The 20,663-nt window shown below is 31.7% G+C and overlaps 3 protein-coding genes across 3 annotated transcripts; 2 read left to right on the top strand and 1 right to left on the bottom strand.

Moving 5' to 3' along the window:
* Positions 1-3,307: 3,307 nt before the first annotated feature.
* LOC101263027 (uncharacterized) lies at positions 3,308-4,900 on the top strand. The gene has a single exon (XM_004239738.5). The coding sequence runs from the start codon at positions 3,763-3,765 to the stop codon at positions 4,666-4,668; it is 906 nt and encodes a 301-aa protein (XP_004239786.1). The 5' UTR covers positions 3,308-3,762; the 3' UTR covers positions 4,669-4,900.
* A 2,353-nt stretch (positions 4,901-7,253) lies between these two features.
* Positions 7,254-13,108, bottom strand: LOC101263319 (geranylgeranyl transferase type-1 subunit beta). The gene is made up of 11 exons (XM_004239739.5): positions 12,778-13,108; positions 11,759-11,834; positions 11,603-11,661; positions 11,357-11,496; positions 9,561-9,616; positions 9,403-9,479; positions 8,886-8,931; positions 8,176-8,300; positions 7,854-7,924; positions 7,691-7,778; positions 7,254-7,578 (listed from the first exon to the last, which is right to left on the bottom strand). The coding sequence occupies exons 1-11, from the start codon at positions 12,994-12,996 to the stop codon at positions 7,429-7,431; spliced, it is 1,107 nt and encodes a 368-aa protein (XP_004239787.1). The 5' UTR covers positions 12,997-13,108; the 3' UTR covers positions 7,254-7,428.
* A 4,689-nt stretch (positions 13,109-17,797) lies between these two features.
* On the top strand, positions 17,798-18,553 carry LOC101267120 (dof zinc finger protein DOF2.4). Its single transcript, XM_069297638.1, has 3 exons — positions 17,798-17,952; positions 18,144-18,348; positions 18,420-18,553. Exons 1-3 carry the CDS (start codon positions 17,899-17,901, stop codon positions 18,482-18,484), a joined length of 324 nt encoding a protein of 107 aa, XP_069153739.1. The 5' UTR covers positions 17,798-17,898; the 3' UTR covers positions 18,485-18,553.
* Positions 18,554-20,663: the final 2,110 nt, after the last annotated feature.

Here is a 20,663-nt window from a genome sequence, read left to right as displayed (position 1 = left end):
CTTCTCGAAAAAATCGCACGTCTTGTCTCGACTAATCTTTAATTTTTGCTTGTCAAATAAGCTAGCTTATAGTGAGATATTATATTACGAAAATAAAAATTTATAACGAGGGTATAAATTAAAGACCAATATAAATAAGGACAAAAGTGTAATAGTCACTTTTCGATCATATCTTTTAAAAAATAGTAATTGACATAAATTTCTTTTATGTAATTCAAAATTCTACAAACGATGGTTATAAATTAATTGTTTGTGAATTTTACTTGTCAAGTGAGTTAGAGACAAAATTCGAAAATGTCAATTTTTTTTGATGATTTCATCTATTATGATTGAGTTTCGAAAACTTCTGAATAGGTACCGTAATAGATTTTTTCTAGTTAAAAGTCATTTTCTAATAGCTCTAGAATAATTACAAAAATTCTATACATTGATTTCGATTCTAAGAACAACATGCTTGATCCCGCTTATATAAAATCAAAATCAATACATTTTAAAGAATAAATAGACAACAAGATTTAGTGGCTATCGAAAACTTTATTTGAATTGTTACATCGACATAAACATGATATTAATTAATTTATGTCGTAATAAAAAGTATGAACATTTTAGGCTAATCAAATTGAAACTAAAACAAAGGCCAATTAAAGTTTAAATCAAAACGTATTGTGGGGGTTGAAAGTTGAAAGGCTAGTGCACGTTAGAATGTTGTTCATAAGCACATATATATGGAAGCAAAAAAATATCGATATGAGTCGCGATGAGATGACTGAGATCTCTCTAATTAAAATTATAAAGTCTTAAATTTGAATGTTTGGAAGTGATTTTTTCTTTGTTGTTGAAAGCGTTGTTCATAAGCACAAATGCAAGCAAAAAAATATCGATATGAGTCGTGATGAGATAACTGAGATCTCTCTAATTAAAATTATAAAGTCTTGAATTTGAATGTTTGGAAGTGATCTTTTCTTTGTTGTTGAAAGCGTTGTTCATAAGCACATATGCAAGCAAAAAAATATCGATATGAGTCATGATAAGATAACTGAGATTTCTCTAATTAAAATTATGTTTGGAAGTGATTTTTTCTTTGTTGTTCAAAGCATTGTTCATAAGCACATATGCAAGCAAAAAAATATAGATATGAGTCGTGACAAGATAATTGAGATCTCTCTAATTAAAATTATAAAGTTTCGAATTTGAATGTTTGGAAGTGATTTTTTCTTTGTTGTTGAAAGCGTTGTTCATAAGCACATATGCAAGCAAAAAAATATCGATATGAGTCGTGATAAGATGACTGAGATCTTCCTAATTAAAATTATAAAGTCTCGAATTTGAATGTTTGGAAGTGATTTTTTTTGTTGTTGAAAGCGTTTTCTTGAAAGATGAACCTTATAATGTATGAATTTAAATTTAATTAAGTCTGAATATAATTATCGAACAAAGTAATGTATTAATAGGAAAGAAAAACAGTTGGATTATATGTCCCATTTTAATGAGTGTTATAAATGGTGCAACACTCGAGTAAAAGACCCCTACCAAAAATAGCTTATGTTAGGTGTAGTAGATTTAGAAATAGGATTTTTACCCAAATAATTGACAAAATTATTGACAGTTTATTTTTCCTAATCGATATACATAGATTCTTGACTAAATATATATTAGACCTATATTATAAATTTGTTAATTTTTTTTTTAGTTTAAGTAATTGGGTGATCGATCTAGCAACTATTTAGATCAATTCATGATATTAAGTTATTTCAATGAAAGTATAGAATCAATAACGATATATTTTCAAGGCATATTCCACGTAAAGAAAAAGAAGAAGAGAGCTACGTTTGAGTTAAAGTCAGAGGTGTATGACATTTCATAGCTAATTAACTTGCAACAATAAATTTTATTCGTCGTTAATTTTTTTCTTTTTATGATAAAATTATTCTCACATATACAAGATATATGTATATTCTTGTAAATTTCCTTTTAGGTAGAGCCCAAAAATGAAAACATTGTTCCCCACTTTAGTATTATCATCCTTTTCTACCCTATTTTAAATTTTCAAGTATATTATATGTTATATTTGCTATACAAGTTGAACATTTGTCAAAAACCCTAGCATTCTTACCTATATATAACTTAAACCTCATATTTTTTTTCAAACACTATGTAAATGAACTAGAATAGCTACTCCCAACTACAAGTGTGGCGCGAGTATAATTACTCCTCCATTCTTATTAAAAGTTACGACTTTGAGTCAAGAATGAAATCATTATAGACAGAAAGCGTTTTACCTTCAAAGCAAGACTTTATAATATAATCTAAATTAATTGAGGCTCAAAACGAATATTGCGCGGATTAAAAAACAAAAGAAAACAAAGAAAGAGGATGAGGAAAAGGAGGGGTAAACAAAATGGCAAAAGGAAAGGGGAAAAGAGAGAGACTATTGATGAAAGATAGGGCACTTTTCTAAGTGAGCCCATGTGAACATCTCTAGAGAGATGTGACCTTACTATTATAAAGTTTATAAATTAGACAAGTTTTTCTCAAATTGTACCAAAAATAAGAGAAACTATACAATGGTTTTTACCTACTTTTTCCCCACTCTCTCCAATCCTCACTCTTAATACTCATTTGAATTCAATGAATATGTGAGATAATGATCAATGAAGTAAAGTAATAGTTATGGGAGATAGGAGTTCAAAATTACAATAGAGATGAGAAATATTAGTATATCTTTTTAGTTTACCTAGCAATAAGAGTTATTTGAGGTCTATTCAGATATATGAGATAGTATATATATTTTATAGAACATTAAATGCGTGCAAAATCACTATTATGAAAAATAACATCATGACTCGATTCTAAGCAAATTGAGTAAGATATGTGAATCTTTATGAATCATGTCATTTTATTTAAGTACTTCCAAGTTTCTTATATTTATTCGCTGACATTTAAATCTCTAGCAAGACTCAATATTATTAAAACCAAAAGACGTTCTTTTGTTAATCTCTTTCTAGGTGCTTTCATTCTTTATTTTTTTACTTTTTTAGGGACTCAAACTCATGACCTCACGCAGAGAGATGGGAAGTGGTTACCATTAGAGCAACCCTCTGGTCGATTCTTTAGTTAAGATTTACCTTAAAAATAAAAGCTACTCTAATTAAATAAACACCCCAAAATCAGCTTTATTAGTTCTCTAATTAAAAAAACTAAAGTTAATGAGCGTGTCCACATCTGCTAACTTAGATTCCATGGGTGTTTTAGTAATAAACCTTTGTTGTTTTTTTTCTCTATAACATGTCTATCATCATTCAATAAGTTGATGATCAGCAAAAAGGCAAAATCTTTTCTTACTTTTTAGTCCTTTTCTTTAATAATTGTTGGTTTGAATTTGTTTTCTTGCTTTCACTATAGTTTCACTAAAGAAAACTACCTGTCTCCATCTGTTTTTTTTTCCTCTCTGAACCAATTCTTCATTCAAAGCAAAGATCTTGAGGTGAAAGATTGGATTTTTATTTTGTGTCTTTAGTTTCTTGATTTTGGTTCAAATTGATGTAAAAATGAAATCTTTGAGGTGAAAGATTGGATTTTTATTGTGTCTTTTTAATTTCTTGATTTTTTGTTCAAATAGATATAAAGATTGGGTTTTTATTTTTGTGTCTTTTTAAGTTTTCTTGATTTTGGTTCAAATAGATGTAAAAAGATGAAATCTTTGAGGTGAAAGATTGGATTTTTACTTTTTGTTTCTTGATTTTGGTTCAAATAGATGTAAAGATGAAATCTTTAAGCTCAGTGGGACTTGCTTTAAGTGTGGTATTTGGTTGTCTTTTGTTAGCTCTTATTGCTGAGCTTTACTACTTGTTATGGTGGAAAAATAGGATTCTTAAAACAAATCTTGAAGATGGTTATAGCAATAGTAGCAAAGCAAGAGAGTTTTGTTTTATGTTTTGTGGTAAACCTTCAACAACTTCTCTGACTCCTCCCTCCAATGCTTTAAAATCCCAAGAAATTTGTTCATCTGATACACAATTAGTCCATGAACCAACACAACTTCAACTTGGGTCAAATGTGGATTCAAGTAGTGATTTTTGGTTCAAACCCTTTGGAGATGACACAATGGATGATGAGTTTATGGGACTTTGTGGACCACCAAGATTTTTATTTACTATCAAAGAGGAAACTAAAGAGGATTTAGAGTCTGAAGATGGTAAATCCAAGAGTAGAAAAGGATCAAGAACTAGAAGTTTGAGTGATTTATGTCTAAATGTTGAAACTCCTTTTTTAACACCACTTGCTTCACCTTCTTGTTTTACTCCACCTTTAAGCCCTATTGTTATGTCGAAAAATGGTTTTAGTTTCAACCCTTTTCTTGAATCAGCAAGTGATGCTGAGTTTAATAAGTTTATAAGGTCTAATTCTTCACCACCACCAACATTTCAATTCTTGAGAGATGCAGAAGACAAGTTTTGTAGAAGATTTGATCAAAATCTTGAAGTTTCATCAAGTTCAAAGCTGTCTAAAGATCATGAGGAGAATAGTGGACCATTCATTACACTCATTTTCCCTAAGAACAGAGAGGTACAACTTGATCAACATCATGTACAACACTCATCAAGCTCTTCACAAGTACTACCTTTAGCTTCTTCACCTCCAATCCAACAGGTGAACCAACAAGAGTAAAATTTTGTTTCATCCCCCCACCCCCAACCCCCACCAACCAACCCATCCATTTGATTGTACTAAAGAGAATGACTCACTTTTCTTTGTTTTATTAGTATATGAGTTTATTTTGCTTGCATCATCTTGGTGATTTAAGAGGTGAAGTTAATGACTAAAAGCCTAGTCATAGTGCAATATTAGTGGAATTTCTTGCATGATATCTATACAGAGTTACAAAGTGTTAGCATAACAAGTGATGAGTCATAATCTGATACTTAAAAGTTGACCATTTTTTTATTTGTATTTTAGACTATGAGTGAAGTTCTGTTATCATACTTGAATGAAGTTAAGTTAAAGGTAAAGCTAATGAATAAAAGCCAAGTCACAATACTCACAATGCAATGTTTTCTGAAATTTTCAAAGGGGGAACAACATTCTTTGCAGTCTGCTTCACTGCAAATAATGTCCAGATTCCACTATGCAAGTGGTTATTTGATGGAGGGTGGGGGGTTGGTTTGTTTCTATTCAATTTCAGTCAAAAATACACCTGTAATCATTCAAGGAGATAATGACAACACTACCAAAGAAAAAAAAATTGTTTTCATGTAATAAAAAGATCATGAATTCAAGTAGATAATGATAGAAATGCAAGAAAAAGTTGTGTATATGAAATTCAATGTGATCAGTTCCTTCACCGAATCGAGTTGTTACCATAATATGAACCCACATTGTTAGTTTCGATTGTTTAATCTTGAGCCGAGAGTATGTTGAAAACACTCTATACATCATAATTTATGAGTAAAATTTATGTATATTTTATTCTATTCAGATTCACTTGTAAAATTATACGGAGAATATTGTGGTTGTGGTTGAAATTTTCTTACTTTTCCATCTTTTTATGCATGCTCTTGAATCATAATGATCTTTCACTAATTTCTTTTCTTTAACACATGTATAATTTTCATTTGAAAATTGATTGACCCACCACTAAAGCACTTTCTTGATTTTTTTTGGGTTTATACATTTTCACTTTTTTTTAATAAAAAACTGAGACAAATAGATCAAGAAAAGCCTTCTTTTTTCACTTTTTAAATTTTCCCGTCTAATAAAAAACTTTAAAATGAAAATAAATACATTTTCCCCTTTAAATACTCACCAATTAACATCTGAAATATATTAATGAATTTGCATCAAATAAATTCATATGAAAAGAGTCTATTGTTAGAGTTCAAACTCAAAATCTAACAAAACATTCTTTATCAAAATAGTGTCCATTTTTTAAACTCAAATTCAACATCCCTACTTAATGATAAAAGGTGATAACTATGACCAGAAATGTTATGTCATTTTCAATAATCCCAATATATTTTGAATGTTTGATTTAGATAGATAATTATGATGTCCATAACCCTACTTCTTTTACGATCAAATACTAATTTTGATTTACTTTTTTCTATCATCAAGCCTGATCAATTCGATTCTTTTCTATCACATCTCTATATGGATTCATGTGTATCAGAATTTTGAATTAACAACTTGTCGTTTCTTTAAGTACTTTTCATTTTTAGTGAAATTATATAAAAGTTGGACCAAAGATAAAAGTACCAACTAAAACATAATGACAAAAGTAGGAGAGATGAAAATAATAAATTGTGGAGAGTGGTGAAAAATTGGCATTTTCTGTAAAGAACAAACATGTACACTTACCCGTGATTATATCTCGTGTCGCAGACCGAAAGGTAAAATTCACCTTAAAGAATCATTTGGTCCATTTGCCTTTACCAACCTTTTTCTTTATGTATATATTACTATATTATATAAGTACAAATGAAAATATTACTAAATAGAATCATCAAAATGAAAATGAAAGACACCTTGATTAAAATACAAAGTTGAGGTGGAATGAACAATAACCCCACATCCTTGATCAGAAGTCTAAAATTCATATCTCGAAAATGAAAAATACAAAGGATAAAAAGTGTATCCTCCTTTTCATGAGTTTTACATGTAAATGTGGACCCAAGATTTGAAGACGAGGAGGACTCTATCGAATCGAAAATTTTACTACACACATAGAACTAATGTATTGACTAGCTTATGAGTTAAATAACCTTACTTGATTGTGGATTGATGATTGTGAGTACACTTTACACCCATGAGGTCGTCTGTTGTGAACTTGTCACCACCGCTCCACGTAGTCTGGAGGGGGACCCACAACATACCTTGTATAATTCCACAAAGTAGGGTTCCACGATCCATGATTAATCCAAATCTTTTTTTGGATAACCAACAGATCCGCAAACCATGATTAATCAGAATCTTTTTTTTTTTTGATAACCAACAGATCCCCGAAAGCCAATTGTACAAGGTCGAAAACTTGATGGACAATGAGCCCACTTACTATTTTCCGCTTAAATACTAGGCTTTTGTTGGCAGGATCCGAACCCATGACATGCACTTAATCCACATATCACGTGTTACGCTCTTACCACTAGAAAAACCGATAATTAGATAGGCGACTACTTGTGACAAAGCCACTATCTCGGAGCAAAATGTCAAAAATGCTACAACAATTAAGCGATCACTTTCAAATGAACAAAACAAGGTGAAAATAAAGCTGTATCATCAATGCCAAAAAAAATCTTGAATCAAATATGCTATAATTTAATAATACACGGAAAAGACGAAAAGAAATAGATAAAAAGTATCAATTCTATCTCCAAGCAACTTAATTGTACCTGAGCCTTGCAAATCGTTGTGATCATGAGCGTGGAGCATGATTTATAGCAGCTGCACAGGTCCATTTGTTATACCCAGCTCAGTGCAGATCGATTTGAGGCCAGGTTCCTCTAACATACTAAATGCACAAAATCCATAGTAGGCATGGTAAAGATCTGGCAGCTGCTCCGGAGTCTTACCAAAACCACCATACTGTAGAACAACAACAAAAAAAAAGGTTTGAATTTTAGCTTGCTGAAAAAGGTCGGTGCTAATGTTCGAGCAATCATAGATGAGAAAAAAGAAAGAGGAGAAACCGCAGCACCTGGGATTGACAGGTGAAAAGAAATTTACGTAAGCCTTCATAGTCGATGAACTTGTGAGCCCCCAAGATCTTTAAAACTCCTCCCACCCTAATCAAGAATATCAACTTGTCAGGCCAGGAGAAATAAAAATGATATCTATTAGATAAAGCAATTCAAACTCACCAGAAAGCATAACAGGTGTCAGTAGCTTTGTTTAGTCTACCTTGGAATCCACCATCAGTGGCTGCCTGTCTCTGCAAGAAGCAACATTGCGTTACACCAAATGCAAGACATATGGACAATTTCTCCGTCAAAGGACCAGATTTAAGGATTAAATTTGACAAATAGTCATCGCTGCTGGAGATCTTTTTTCCTACTTCCTTACTTTGTTCTACATTACACTCTCTTTACTTTTTTTAATCTGATATCTTTGGAGGAATACTGAAAAACATATTTAGCAGAGCAATATAAGAAACCGTTCACACAGTATTCGATAAAATTTTACCTGTAGGCACCAGTCTAGAAGCAAGGGCACGTCTATGAAACAAGAGGATACATTCTTCGATAATATATCATCTTCAATTAATCCCATCAATCTGAGAGATGCAACAGCACAAAAAGTGGCACCACCTGTGATACTAAACAATCACCCTCTATGAGAACTATTATATTAATAGGCAAATGAATCATCTTTCACTCTACCACTTAAACTATTGACCCAAGTTGATAAAAGGAAATGATCAGAAAAGATAGATGATTTATAAGAAGTTCAAGATATTCAAAATATGTAATCCGATTGACAGGCTGCCCATAGAAGGAAACATTCAAAGATGCGCTTATCTATTTATCTTTTTTTTCTTTTTTCCTTTTTGACAAGCTGGATTAACTGATGTTTATCACATATCATCCTATTGAATGATACACATACTTCCCAGCAAATGGAAGGAGCCACTTAAGTGCTTTGCCTAATATCCTTTTAATTCTACCACCCATTTTAGATTTTTAAGATGAACTTTGCAATAGTTTATTTCTCACCAATCCACCCCCCCCCCCCAACCCCCCCCCCAAAAAAAAAAGGAATAAATGAACTGTTTAGTAATAAAATTATCAAATTAAAAAATTCTAATATGAGACATCAAAAGAGTAGGACATCACTTGCATGAATGGTAAACACTAGGGATCAAACAAGATGCACCAATGGGTGTATTCACTCACCATGTGATTCTGAACTAGGAGTTAAACCAAAGCCACCATCGTATGACTGCATGAACCAGACAACAATATTTGAAATGAGAAGCATTACCAATAAATCAGTACAAAAGAAAACTCTAATGATATGAAATATCAAGTGATGAATCTATAACATTGACTCTTCTCATTAATAACCTAAGGAATGAGAGATTTATTTATCATAAGGGTGTCATTTATAATACTTAGACCGTTTCTAAGACCTTAAATCCTGAAAAGTTTCAAGAGGTTTTTCAGGTGGCAGCCTTAAATTGCAATTGAGAATGTACAAATATTGAACAAAATCTAAATTTCAAATGAAGGATGTGAATGCTCAAATGGTCTGTGGAAGTAAATAAATTCCCTAATACCAGTCCTGTCTATGACAGCTAGCGCACCTCCTCTATATAAAAATAAATACTTAACTGGGTTTGTTTACAACCAATAAACTAAACATATCAAAGATACAGAACAAGAAATTTAGCGAAAACAGATGCTCATATACCTGACAGTTTATTATGTACTCCTTGGCTTTCTCTTTGTCAATGCCACTCCAGTTTTCCAACATTGAAGAGATTGCCGCTGGTATGCAGATCAGCAAAATCAATTTTCATTCTAAAAGTATTTAAGTTCAATAAGCTCAATAGCAGAGTATCTTTATACCTGCACAATATACAAAGCGGAGGTCTGTCTCTGCCCCGCTATGAATGGGCATAAAGCTGCAAGTTGAAGAAAAAAAAGCAGTACTTAATAAAAAGAACCTAAATAGGAATAAATAAACACCCATATCTTCTGAGGTCATTCTTATGGCACACTCAGTTGCATGTAAAAGTTTTTCAATATGTTGTGGATAAGGAAATGAGGGTGGAAGAAATATGACAAACTAATTTCACAGTTGGGACATGTGTACAGGAGCTTTATCAGTATTTGTATGTAAAAGATGTGTCTAATGGTATAGCTCTCAAGACATATTGGCAGAATCAATGATGCATATAACAATCTGTATGTACTAGCTTTCCAACTGCAATTGTTTAATGTTTCTAAGGATGTCTAATCAGTTGACCAATTAAATCTAGCCCATTCCAGTAGGTCTAATCTATTGGATCTTATCATGCTTTCGTAGAAAATAAGCAAAGAAGATCATACTCCTAGAGTAGATAAGGGCCTGATTGTGGAAATTCTAGTAAACACAGCAATTTGAAAAAATGTTAATGTTGTGAGCTAAGAAAATGTTAACTCGGTACATAGATCTTGCAGCACACAGAGAAAGAAAGATACAAATTCGTCATCCAGTATGGTCAGTTGATGTGGCCTTGAGCAGTATGGGTGAAGGAGCCTGATGATGCCACATGTCCAAACTCTTAGCTTCAGGAGACAGGAATAAAGGGTAGAACTCTCAAGTATAGATTCTCTATCAAAAAGTAATTGGAAGAGAATGAGGAAATACGTTGGGCAGGTTAATTTTGCCAGCAATATTACTAATAAGGCCCAAACATACTTGAGTAACACTTGGTCCCTCTATTTCATTCACTCACCTTTTAGCCCATACTCCTAATTGATAACATTTTAGTGTTCTTGAAAAAATTAACCATTTAACAGTTGACAATCATGAACAGCTAAAAAATTATTGTAACTCATCGAACATGCCATGGTTCTAGCGAACAGAACAGTGCTCACCACATGATCCTTACAAGTTGAGATCCTGGTTAAGGGGAGCTTCAGTTTTAGAACTCACTTGTAGCATACAAAAGAAATGAAGCTTTCCCTGGTGAACTACAATGGTATAAATGGATAAGGGTTTAAGCATTAGTTGCAGTAGACCAGTAGATGCCATGGTTCTAGCTAACATAACAGTGCTTACCACATGATCCTTACAAGTTGAGGTCCTGGTTATGGGGAGCTTCAGTTTTAGAACAGTAGATGGTTCTGTCTGTCTTTCTGAAAATGCCAGACTTCTAGCTAGATCAATATGATGCTGCATAGACAACGCCTACCAGCTGAAATGTGCTGCTCTACTTTGTGAATGCTAATAACAGAAGTGGTGGTCTGTAAAGGTTAGAAAGGGGTATACCATTTTCCCGAGGTAGGACTTCCCAATAGTATTACCCCTATTTGTCTCATTCATTTTCTTTCAACATGCTTTGCTGGACAAAAGTTTACTAGTTACTGATATTAAGATAAGAAAATAATATCTCCAAATTGAGAACCAATGGGGTTGGTGCCTGGGTACAGAGTGCATTTACCATTCTACCTTCTACCATACGTGCTACGAGAGAGGAGGGGGGGGGGAATGGCGTATAAAATCAAGAGTTTTTGAAGTTTAACAAAGAACTTCTTTGTTTTAATGAAGTAACAAAGAACAAAGAACTTTGTTAGAGACAAATTAAGGAGGCCATGTTAGATTCAGAAGCACTGATCAAAGAATTGAAAACAATAGAAAGGAAGGCCATAAAAAGTACCTCCCATCATGTTGCTGAAGATTTTTCATTGATTTGATGATTGACATGGAATCCATTAGTGTTAAATCATAACCAAGAGTCTTCAATATGGACAGTGCGCAGTAAGTACTTGCCAAATGACTGCAATTTGGGATCGCATTCTGTGTACAGACCATAAGACCAGTAAGTCCCAAGGAATAAGTTTTCTAGATCAGTTTTTTTATCCTCAACAACAATTAATAGTTAATAATAACCACATTCTTGTACCCCATAGTCATTTGGTTGAAACTGAGAACTTCTAGAACCATGGAACCCATAAAATTGTCCTGCACGAAACCAGAAGTCCCAATAAATTTCAAATGTTATCAACAGAAGGCCTGCTTGACTAATCAAAGTCGCTTCTCTACATTAACTGAACCATACCATTGCTCAGTTCAGCTTCGTCTTGCAGATGAGTTTGCAGTGACAAAACCCAATTAATCACCCCTTCTTTGTCAACCTGGAGTCAATAAAAATATCACTTTTGCTAGCCAGCTTTACTAAACATTAAACTTAGATCATTATTGCATTTTAGGCTTTTCCAGTTTGCAAACAGCTTCAAATTTGATTATGCTGCATTAAATTTTATTTTCGCACTATCTAAAAAGTAGGGTGTACTGCGCTGATTACTTATTCAAACACCAGCGTATATGGAAGTTTAGCACAGGGATTAACAATTCAAAAGTTAGTCAGTACGGGTGGATGACGAGATTAAAAGGTAAGCAACGACTCAAATTAATCCTGTCATCACATATAAAACCGATTCAACAAGAAAGAATAGGCATAAATCTGGTAGGATACTCTCTTCTCTCGTGTTCATCTTCTCTCGTGTTCATCTTCTCTCTTTCTCCAATTCTAGTTTCTCTATATCCTCACAATTTTCTCAATCAATCTCAATTGTGATCCACGGAAACTTCCTAAATCACTCACCTAACATCGGGTTCATCTTTTCAGGTATGGTGATGATTTCATTATTGTGATAGGAGTGAAGATTAGTCATATCTGGATTTTTTCTCATTTAGGTGTTTTTTATTGCTTTCATTGTGATTCGAGTCCTTGTCGGACTGCTTGGCTCATTTCTGATATAATTCTATTAGTGGTTAGCTCGATAATTCAATTTCATGCGATATTAATTGAATTTGGTTGAGTTATCTGAGTTTATTTTGTTTAGAACATTACATTTGGTATCTGAGCAACGACTTTGGCTATAAAAGCGTCATATAAACAGCACAGATGCAATATATAATATAACAATTGTGAAGCAAATACAGATATCAATTGTGATAAAAACAGTATTAACTACATATAGACAAAAATATAAATATTTTCACTTCTCTGAGAGCAGAGAAAACATTGTTGATATCTAATCGACGGTGAACTGAAAGGTCGGGAGAAATACGTACGCGATCGAGAGAGCGAAGGATATCGAGACCGCAGACGACGAAGTAAGCAAGAGTGAGACGATTGATCTCCTGCGATTGGTAAGGTGAAGGTAGTAGCTCAAGCATCATCTCTAAATAACAAATATGGCGATTTTTGTCGAAGAACATAGGGATAGAGATTGAATCTAGCTCAGATTCTAGATCGGATAAGCTCAGAAAATCACTATCTTCCTCCGCCATGGTAGGGACTAGTCGGAAAACGGCCGGCGGCGAGAAAATCCGGCGATTCGAAGTTTTCACTAATTTTGTTGTAATAAGGCATATGCACGCCCCTTCTACTTTTTTAAGTTTTTCCAAATTCCTTTTTTTTGGACTCTTATACCCCTCTTTGTTCAGTACCTTAATTGTTGTCCAACTAGGGTTACCTCATAAGTTCCATTCGATTTTATGTATTATCCGTTCGATTTATCAATTTTTAGATATGTTAATTCAATAACAAATAAATAAAATATTTCATATCGATTTTTGATTATTATCGATTCAATTTTCAATTTATCCTAAAATATTATATATTTTCTCACTTCTCTAAGAACTTTGATTTAGTAAAACAAGAAAGATAATAAGAAATTGCATCAATAAAAGAAAATATAGTATGAAGGCTATAATTACATACCATCGAAATATAGTATGAAATTTTTTATGTTGATCAAATTATGGATCTTTACAACTTGCATATGATACGACATACAATTACAAACTAAAACTAAAATAAAATAGTCCAACAAGACTAAAACTAAAACTAAAATCAAATAGCTATAATCGTAAATCGGTTACTTTAATCTTTAGGTTTTGAGTAAACAGTAAAAACTAGTAAAGCGGTCTAGTGTGAAGTTGGTAGAGTACTAATATTTGATATAATTACAGTGTCTAATTATGTATTAAATTATTAATATTTAATAATTAAAAAGGGTAACATAATAAATTATTACCGTCTTATTTAGTTATCGGTTTATCTAATAACGCAATAGTAAAATCGATACCCAAGCAAATATCACTGATTGGTGTTCCGTAGTTGCCATTCCAGTCGGTAGTTCTCATTTGTTATCAATTTCATATTATATTCATTTTTGACGTATTGAGTTTTTCCCTTCAGGTACCATTGTTGGCTGATTTTGGTGTTTTTCTATTGTAAATGTCTTCAATTGTATTTGTATTGTAATAATTTTGATTGAAGGAATGAAGACAAACTGTGTATTAGTCTCATTTGTTTTCTAATGTGTTCAACTGACTTAAAGTAAAACACAATTATTCTCGAACAGTTTTACTATCAGTTGGACTAATGAGTTCTGGAACAACATATGTAACCTCTATCAATATCCCTGGTACCACATCAGCTAACGGTGTTTAAAAAGAACAAATTATGGGTGATTCAGTGATTCAATAGGAAAATTACATAGTTGAGACATCTGAGGGTAAAACCCCAACAAATTTAGGGATCTGTGTATGTATTTGACCTTAATTTTTCATTGTCTGATGTGTAGCCTAGAATAACAATTTTTTTGCTGGGTAGAGATCATAAGATCAAATCCTAAGCCTTTGCAGTGGAAAGTTACCATGTCTGATACCTCTAAGGGTTTTAGCCTTGGTGGTTTGCTAGGAAGTGGGACTGCGAACCATTTTCAAGCTGAAAGCTTTCTCAATTTCAATGTCCTAGGAAAGAAGTGGAAGTTGCAACCAAGTCTAGTCTATATGGTCGATGAAGCCACTCAATTCCCTGCATTGATGTTCCGTATTAGTAGGTACTTGTGATGATCGATCGATTGAGCCACTCAGTTTCTTGCATTGATGTTCCGCACTAGTAGCTGCTTGTGATGATCGACGGAGCCACTCAGTTTCCTGCATTGATGTTCCGCACTAGTAGCTACTTGTGATGATCGATGGAGCCACTCAGTTTCCTGCATTGATGTTCCGCAGTTGTAGGTACTTGTGATGACCGATGGAGCCACTCAGTTTTCTGCATTGATGTTCCGTACAAGTAGCTACTTGTGATGATTGATGGAGCCACTCATTTTCATGCATTGATGTTCCGCAGTTATAGGTACTTGTGATGATAGATTGAGCCACTCGGGTTCCTGTATTGATGTTCCCTACTAGTAGCTACTTGTGACGATCAATAGAGCCACTGAGTTTCCTGCATTAATGTTCCGCACTAGTAGCTACTTGTGACGATCAATGGAGCCACTCAGTTTCCTGCATTGATGTTCCGCACTAATAGCTATTTGTGATGATCGATAGAACCTCATTTTCCTGCACTAATGTTCCACGCTAGTAGATCCTCGTGAAGTGTGCAAGCTAGTCCAGACACCACAGCTAGTCATAAACCTTAATTTTTATTTTTGGAACTAATAACTTTAGCTATCACCAAAAAGTATAGTAATGTATTACAACTTACATCTTGTGATGCAATTTGTCCTTACAAAAAGCCATAAATAAAAGTTTCGCTAAATATAAAGTGTTTTTATCAAATCATCAAAATTTATATAATTAAGTGATACAATCCAATTAAAATACATGTTAAATATAATAACTATAGCTAAGTGCTAAGTATTAATGTCCACACACAGTTCATGTCACTTTTCAATACATAATTAGCATAATTACGACAACAAATTTGCTTAAGTTCAATATTTTTGACGTGAAATATAGATTAATATAAAAATTCATTAAAGGTATATTACAACACATAGTAAATTTGAATACAATTTACAAATACGATACATTTAATATTTAAAACCTTATTTATTAAACTGATAAATTTTAAATTTTGAATTTACTTTGAACACCCACTAGTCCATCGATAGAATCAAATTAGTTTGGTTGTTAATTATTCTCTAATTAGAATTTAGATATTAATTATTTCTTCTTTTCTTATCATGCATGCAAGCATGCAAAAAGTTATAAAATCCATTAAACAACATTATCATGTCATTAACCTTCATAATTAACAAATAATTTGGAATCTTCATGAGAATCATCTCGATGTATTAATCACGTGAGGTTTATTTAGAGGAACATGTTTCAACAACCTAAAGTAGATCTAAGATTTTAAAGATGCATGTTCGATTTCGATATTAAATTGAAATTCGTACATTACATGATTAATTTCTAACGATGATAATTCTAACATTACTTTTTTCGTTCGTAGAAACTCGCATTCAACACCTCTAATTAAGAATGGAAAATCTCAACCATTCGATTACAACTCATATTGGAAATCCGCTAATATTCGTCGACATTTGTTACTCCTATAGAGTTAGCATATATGATTTAAGTTGAAAAAAAATAAATACACTATTTTTACTTATATCCTTCTTTTGATTGCATTTATTGTCATAAAAATAAAAATAATTTATATAAATCTTATTCTTCCTAGACTCTACTAAAATGCTACATTATTCGGCGCATTATTTTGTTACGAGTTCAATTAAATTCAATTTCTTTGACATATTTTTAATTTTTAAATTATTATTATTAATTTAAAAGTGAAATATATTTCATATTGAGATTTTAAAAGCAAATAATTACTATCCATAACTTCAATGATAGATCCACCCCTCAAACTAGTGGTGTCCCAATTATGTGACAGCAATATATTGCACAAATAATTGCATGTAAATAAATAAATAAATAAAAAAAAAGCTGCACAATTAAAGGTTATTGCCTTACTTTACAACTAATAAATAAAATAATGCATGGCATAGAAAATTGGGTCTACTTTTATTTTTTTGCATGAAAATGAGCTCAAAAGACATATATATTCCTTTTTTTTTAAAAAATAATTAATCAAAGGAATTAGATTCTTACTCCACCATTATTGATCTATTCTTTAATTATACACAATGTTAATACAAAATAACTGAGATTTTATGGCTTATTGAAGTGCATGAGTATAATTAAAGAACATAACTCATTTTATTTGATTAAATTAACTGAGAATTCGTGTGAACAAGAAATTTTAAATTTTGGACTGTGAAAGTATGCTTTATTATGGGTTAAGATATATAATTGAAATATATAACGCTTATTCAAGTAATTCAATTGAACAATGTGTTTAATTTTCGAAATTCAACATGTAATATATATAAACATAATAAACTAATTAACTTGCGTACACGCCCCCTATAAGGGTACGTGTTTCCGATAGTGTTTTGATGAAATGTTCGTTGAAAATTCACGTTTTTTTAACTAGTAAAAGAAGCATAGGAGACATGGAGAAAAGAAAGAAAGATACTTTTGACGGTGATATCCCACCAACGTTTGCCTTTTCCTTTTTAAAATCAAATGTTTATATAGTTTTCGATTTGATGTTCGATATCTATATTAAGTTTAATTTATTTAGGATTTGTGTATTATGTGTCGCATTTCTGGAGGGGGGTGCACTACTTTAATAAGATTATTTTCATTCCTAAGATTTGAACCTAATATCTTAGATTCTTTAATTTGTTTGAACATAAGCAATATTTTAGCTTGATCGATTTGTTCAGTTTCGTATCGTATCATGAAGAGCTACGTCTATTATGATCGAAAGTATAAGTGCATTCACGATCACATATTACCAAAAGAAACTTCTAGATACTTGACTCATAAAAGAATTAGTATAATTAAGTTATATATACATTATTAATTAGTTCAAGTTATCTTGGTCTATTTTAGCAATGTAATCTCTGTTATTTTTAATATTATAAAAACGACGCTATTTAGAAGGCATACTAATTATAAAAATCTTTTAAATGATTTAACAATAGTAATAATTACGTATATAACTAAAACTCTAAAAAAGAAATTATAGGACTCTTTTATGATTGAAATTACACATCATAAAATAATGTTAACTATATCCTTGTTCAAACCCTAATATTTACAAGCTAATTAATTAAGTAAAGCAAAATGAAAAGAAAAAGAAAATTAAATAAAGTCTATTCCTTTATATTTCTTCTCCTCTCTCTTTTGTTCTTTCTTATTTGCTTGACTTTCTTTCTTTAATTCTCTCATTTTATGTATATAGTGTGATATTCTCCACTATACATCAAACTTATACAAAAGAAAAAAGAAATATTTGGAGCACTACCTAGTACAATATTAATGGCTTTCTCATCTATTCCTTTCTATCAAGATCCTCCCAATTGGCATCATGAGGTAAATAAGAATTTGTTTTCATATATATTAGCTTCTTTATCACACACATAAAAAAAAAAACTAGTTATTTGGGGGAAAAGCTAGATGTTTCCATTTTCTTTAATTTTTCAAAATCTAAATTGAATATATACTATATAGTATATACCATATAATAGTATTTGATTTTTCTTCTCTCTTTGCAAAATTTGTAGCAAGGAAATCATCATCAACAACAACAACATCTCGGAATTACTAATGAGAACTCCTCTGAGCTCTCGCCAACTGTTTTGCCACCTCCAGGAGCAGCACCAGGAGGAGGTGGTGGTCCAGTTGGCTCAACTAGGTCTGGCTCGATAACAGAAAGAGCCAGGCTACCAAAGATAACTCAACCAGATGTGGCCTTAAAATGTCCACGTTGTGAGTCTACAAACACTAAGTTTTGTTACTTTAACAACTACAACCTTTCTCAACCTCGTCATTTTTGCAAGACTTGTCGGAGGTACTGGACTATAGGTGGCACTTTGAGGAACGTCCCCGTGGGAGGTGGATGTAGGAGGAACAACAAGAGATCAAGTAGTAAAAGATCAAGAAAATCCCCAATTAGAAGTGAAAGATCAAGAAATGTTCCAATTAGTACTTCTAATAGTACTAATACTATTACTACTCCTAGCCATTTTCCTCCTTCAAGTACACATTTGTCATTCTTTAATACCCCTTTTCATAATTTCAATAACTTCAATTCTACTCAAAATTGTTTAAATTTTGGAGAAATTCAACCTCATGAGGGTGATCCAACATTTGTTGACCAATTTAGACATCAACAAATGGAAAAATTTTCTTTCTTCTCCCCCTTAGAACAACCTAGTAATTTATATCCAATTTATAGTGAATTTAGGATTAATCATCATGATTTGGAAAATGTGAAGGTGGAAGAGAATAAAAGTAGTACTAATAGTACCCAAGGGATGAATTTACAAAGAAATAACAATTTGGGGGTTAATCAATTTTGGACAAATTATAATATTTCTAGTACTTCCACTAGCCAACTATTGTGATTTTCTTGATCTATCTTCAAGAGAAAACCCTATAAAGCTACTTGAGTAGTTCTTATTTTACTTTGGATAATGGTGACGTCCTGGCTAACTTTTGTACGCATTATGTCACATGTGTACCTACTGTCTCTAATCAGCACATACCATATTACTTTGCCTATCAAGACTTAAATGCAACAAACTTGTGCTTTTCGTTTAACTTATATACACGTTCCTACTTATTGGGTAACTCTGCTCATCCAAGCTTACGAGCAAGTATGACATTCACTTTGATTTGCTTCTACAGTATTCTCATCTAGATTGTATGTTTTCTCATTGTTTGGTTTTTTGAGTATTGTGTTTGAAAAATGTAGTATTATTGCATCATCTAACATGAAGTTGATGATTATGAGATGTAATCCAATGCAATTAGTGACTTTATTATATATTGACTTTAGATTAATTAGCTAAATGATCTCATTATTGTATATTAGTTTAGTGAAAGTAATAAATTCATTCGAACTCAAAAACTTACTTTAAATTCATGTAATTGTCTTAAAATTCTTCTGATTTAGTAGGCTAGAATAATAGTGTTACTTGTAATTATTTAATGGATATTCTAACACACGCATATATAAAAAATCAACTATTCATTATATTATTACATTTTCACTTTATATAGTTTGTTGAAAATAACGAATTTAATTGTATTAGATAGAACTCCTCCTAAATTTGTATCTATGCGTACTTAAATATATAATATAATCTCACAAGTAAAAATCAAAAAAAAATATAATATATACAAATCTTATTTATACCTCATAATCGGGGAATATATTTACTATTCATGTGGGACCGTAAGTGATAATTTCTTAGCCAAGCAGAGCAACAAATACTTAACTAACCGTCCAAACTTTGTTCATTAAATGCTACAAAGTCATCTAATTATTTTTTTAAAATTCGATGTTTAGTATTTATATTAATATTTGATTAACTTACATTTGAATTGAAATATAACTTATTTGAGAGAAATTTCTTATATATATCAAAGCTCAAAATTAAAATCTCGGATTAAAAAAAAATTATCTGATCCATTACATCAAGTCTTTTTCTGTTTCCATCTAAAAATAATAATTTGTCATTCTCTTGTTATATACTATAACTACTTTTTTGTTGTACTTGTTAATTAATTCAATTTTTTAGTAATTTCACTGAATATTCATAAATTATCTGATGTAAAAGTAAATTTTTAGATCGAAATATTTATAGACTAATCTGTCATTTTTATAATATATATATAATATAATGTAATAAAGTGTTGGCTAAGTTAATTAATTCAAATTTTCAGTAATTTCACTAAAACATTCATAAATTATCTGATGTGAAAGTAAATCTTTAGATCGAAATATAAATATGTCGTTCTCTTTAAGAAGATTCAAGCCGTGACAAATCTACACCGATCCAACAGTGTCACTCTTGACTTGTCCCCCCTCAGGCTACAACAATCCTACAATGTCTATAACTCAAACAACTCCATATTAATTGAAGAGTCCAAAACTTCATAATAAAAAAAAATACCTTCCTTCAATATCAAATTAGAAACAAAGCAATAAACCTTTATTTATGTTTCTTTGAAACCAAAGTTATCAAATAATTGAACATCATTGATTCTATACTAATATCAATAAAAATAAAATAGAT

The sequence above is a fragment of the Solanum lycopersicum genome, chromosome 5 (genome assembly GCF_036512215.1).
Source record: "Solanum lycopersicum chromosome 5, SLM_r2.1".
Taxonomy (NCBI): domain Eukaryota; kingdom Viridiplantae; phylum Streptophyta; class Magnoliopsida; order Solanales; family Solanaceae; genus Solanum; species Solanum lycopersicum.
The sequence above is the reverse complement of the archived record's forward strand: the minus strand, read 5'-3'. Positions and strand labels throughout refer to the sequence as shown.

Coding starts and splice junctions, on each gene's coding strand:
- LOC101263027 (XM_004239738.5), top strand. CDS start 3,763: ATGAAATCTTTAAGCTCAGTGGGACTTGCTTTAAGTGTGGTATTTGGT.
- LOC101263319 (XM_004239739.5), bottom strand. CDS start 12,996: ATGGCGGAGGAAGATAGTGATTTTCTGAGCTTATCCGATCTAGAATCT. Junction 9,617..11,356: donor CTTCAGCAACATGATGGGAG/GTACTTTTTATG, acceptor TTCAACTTGCAG/CTTTATGCCCATTCATAGCG. Junction 8,932..9,402: donor AGTACATAATAAACTGTCAG/GTATATGAGCAT, acceptor TGGTTCATGCAG/TCATACGATGGTGGCTTTGG.
- LOC101267120 (XM_069297638.1), top strand. CDS start 17,899: ATGGCTTTCTCATCTATTCCTTTCTATCAAGATCCTCCCAATTGGCAT. Junction 17,953..18,143: donor CTCCCAATTGGCATCATGAG/GTAAATAAGAAT, acceptor CAAAATTTGTAG/CAAGGAAATCATCATCAACA. Junction 18,349..18,419: donor GGCCTTAAAATGTCCACGTT/GTGAGTCTACAA, acceptor CATTTTTGCAAG/ACTTGTCGGAGGTACTGGAC.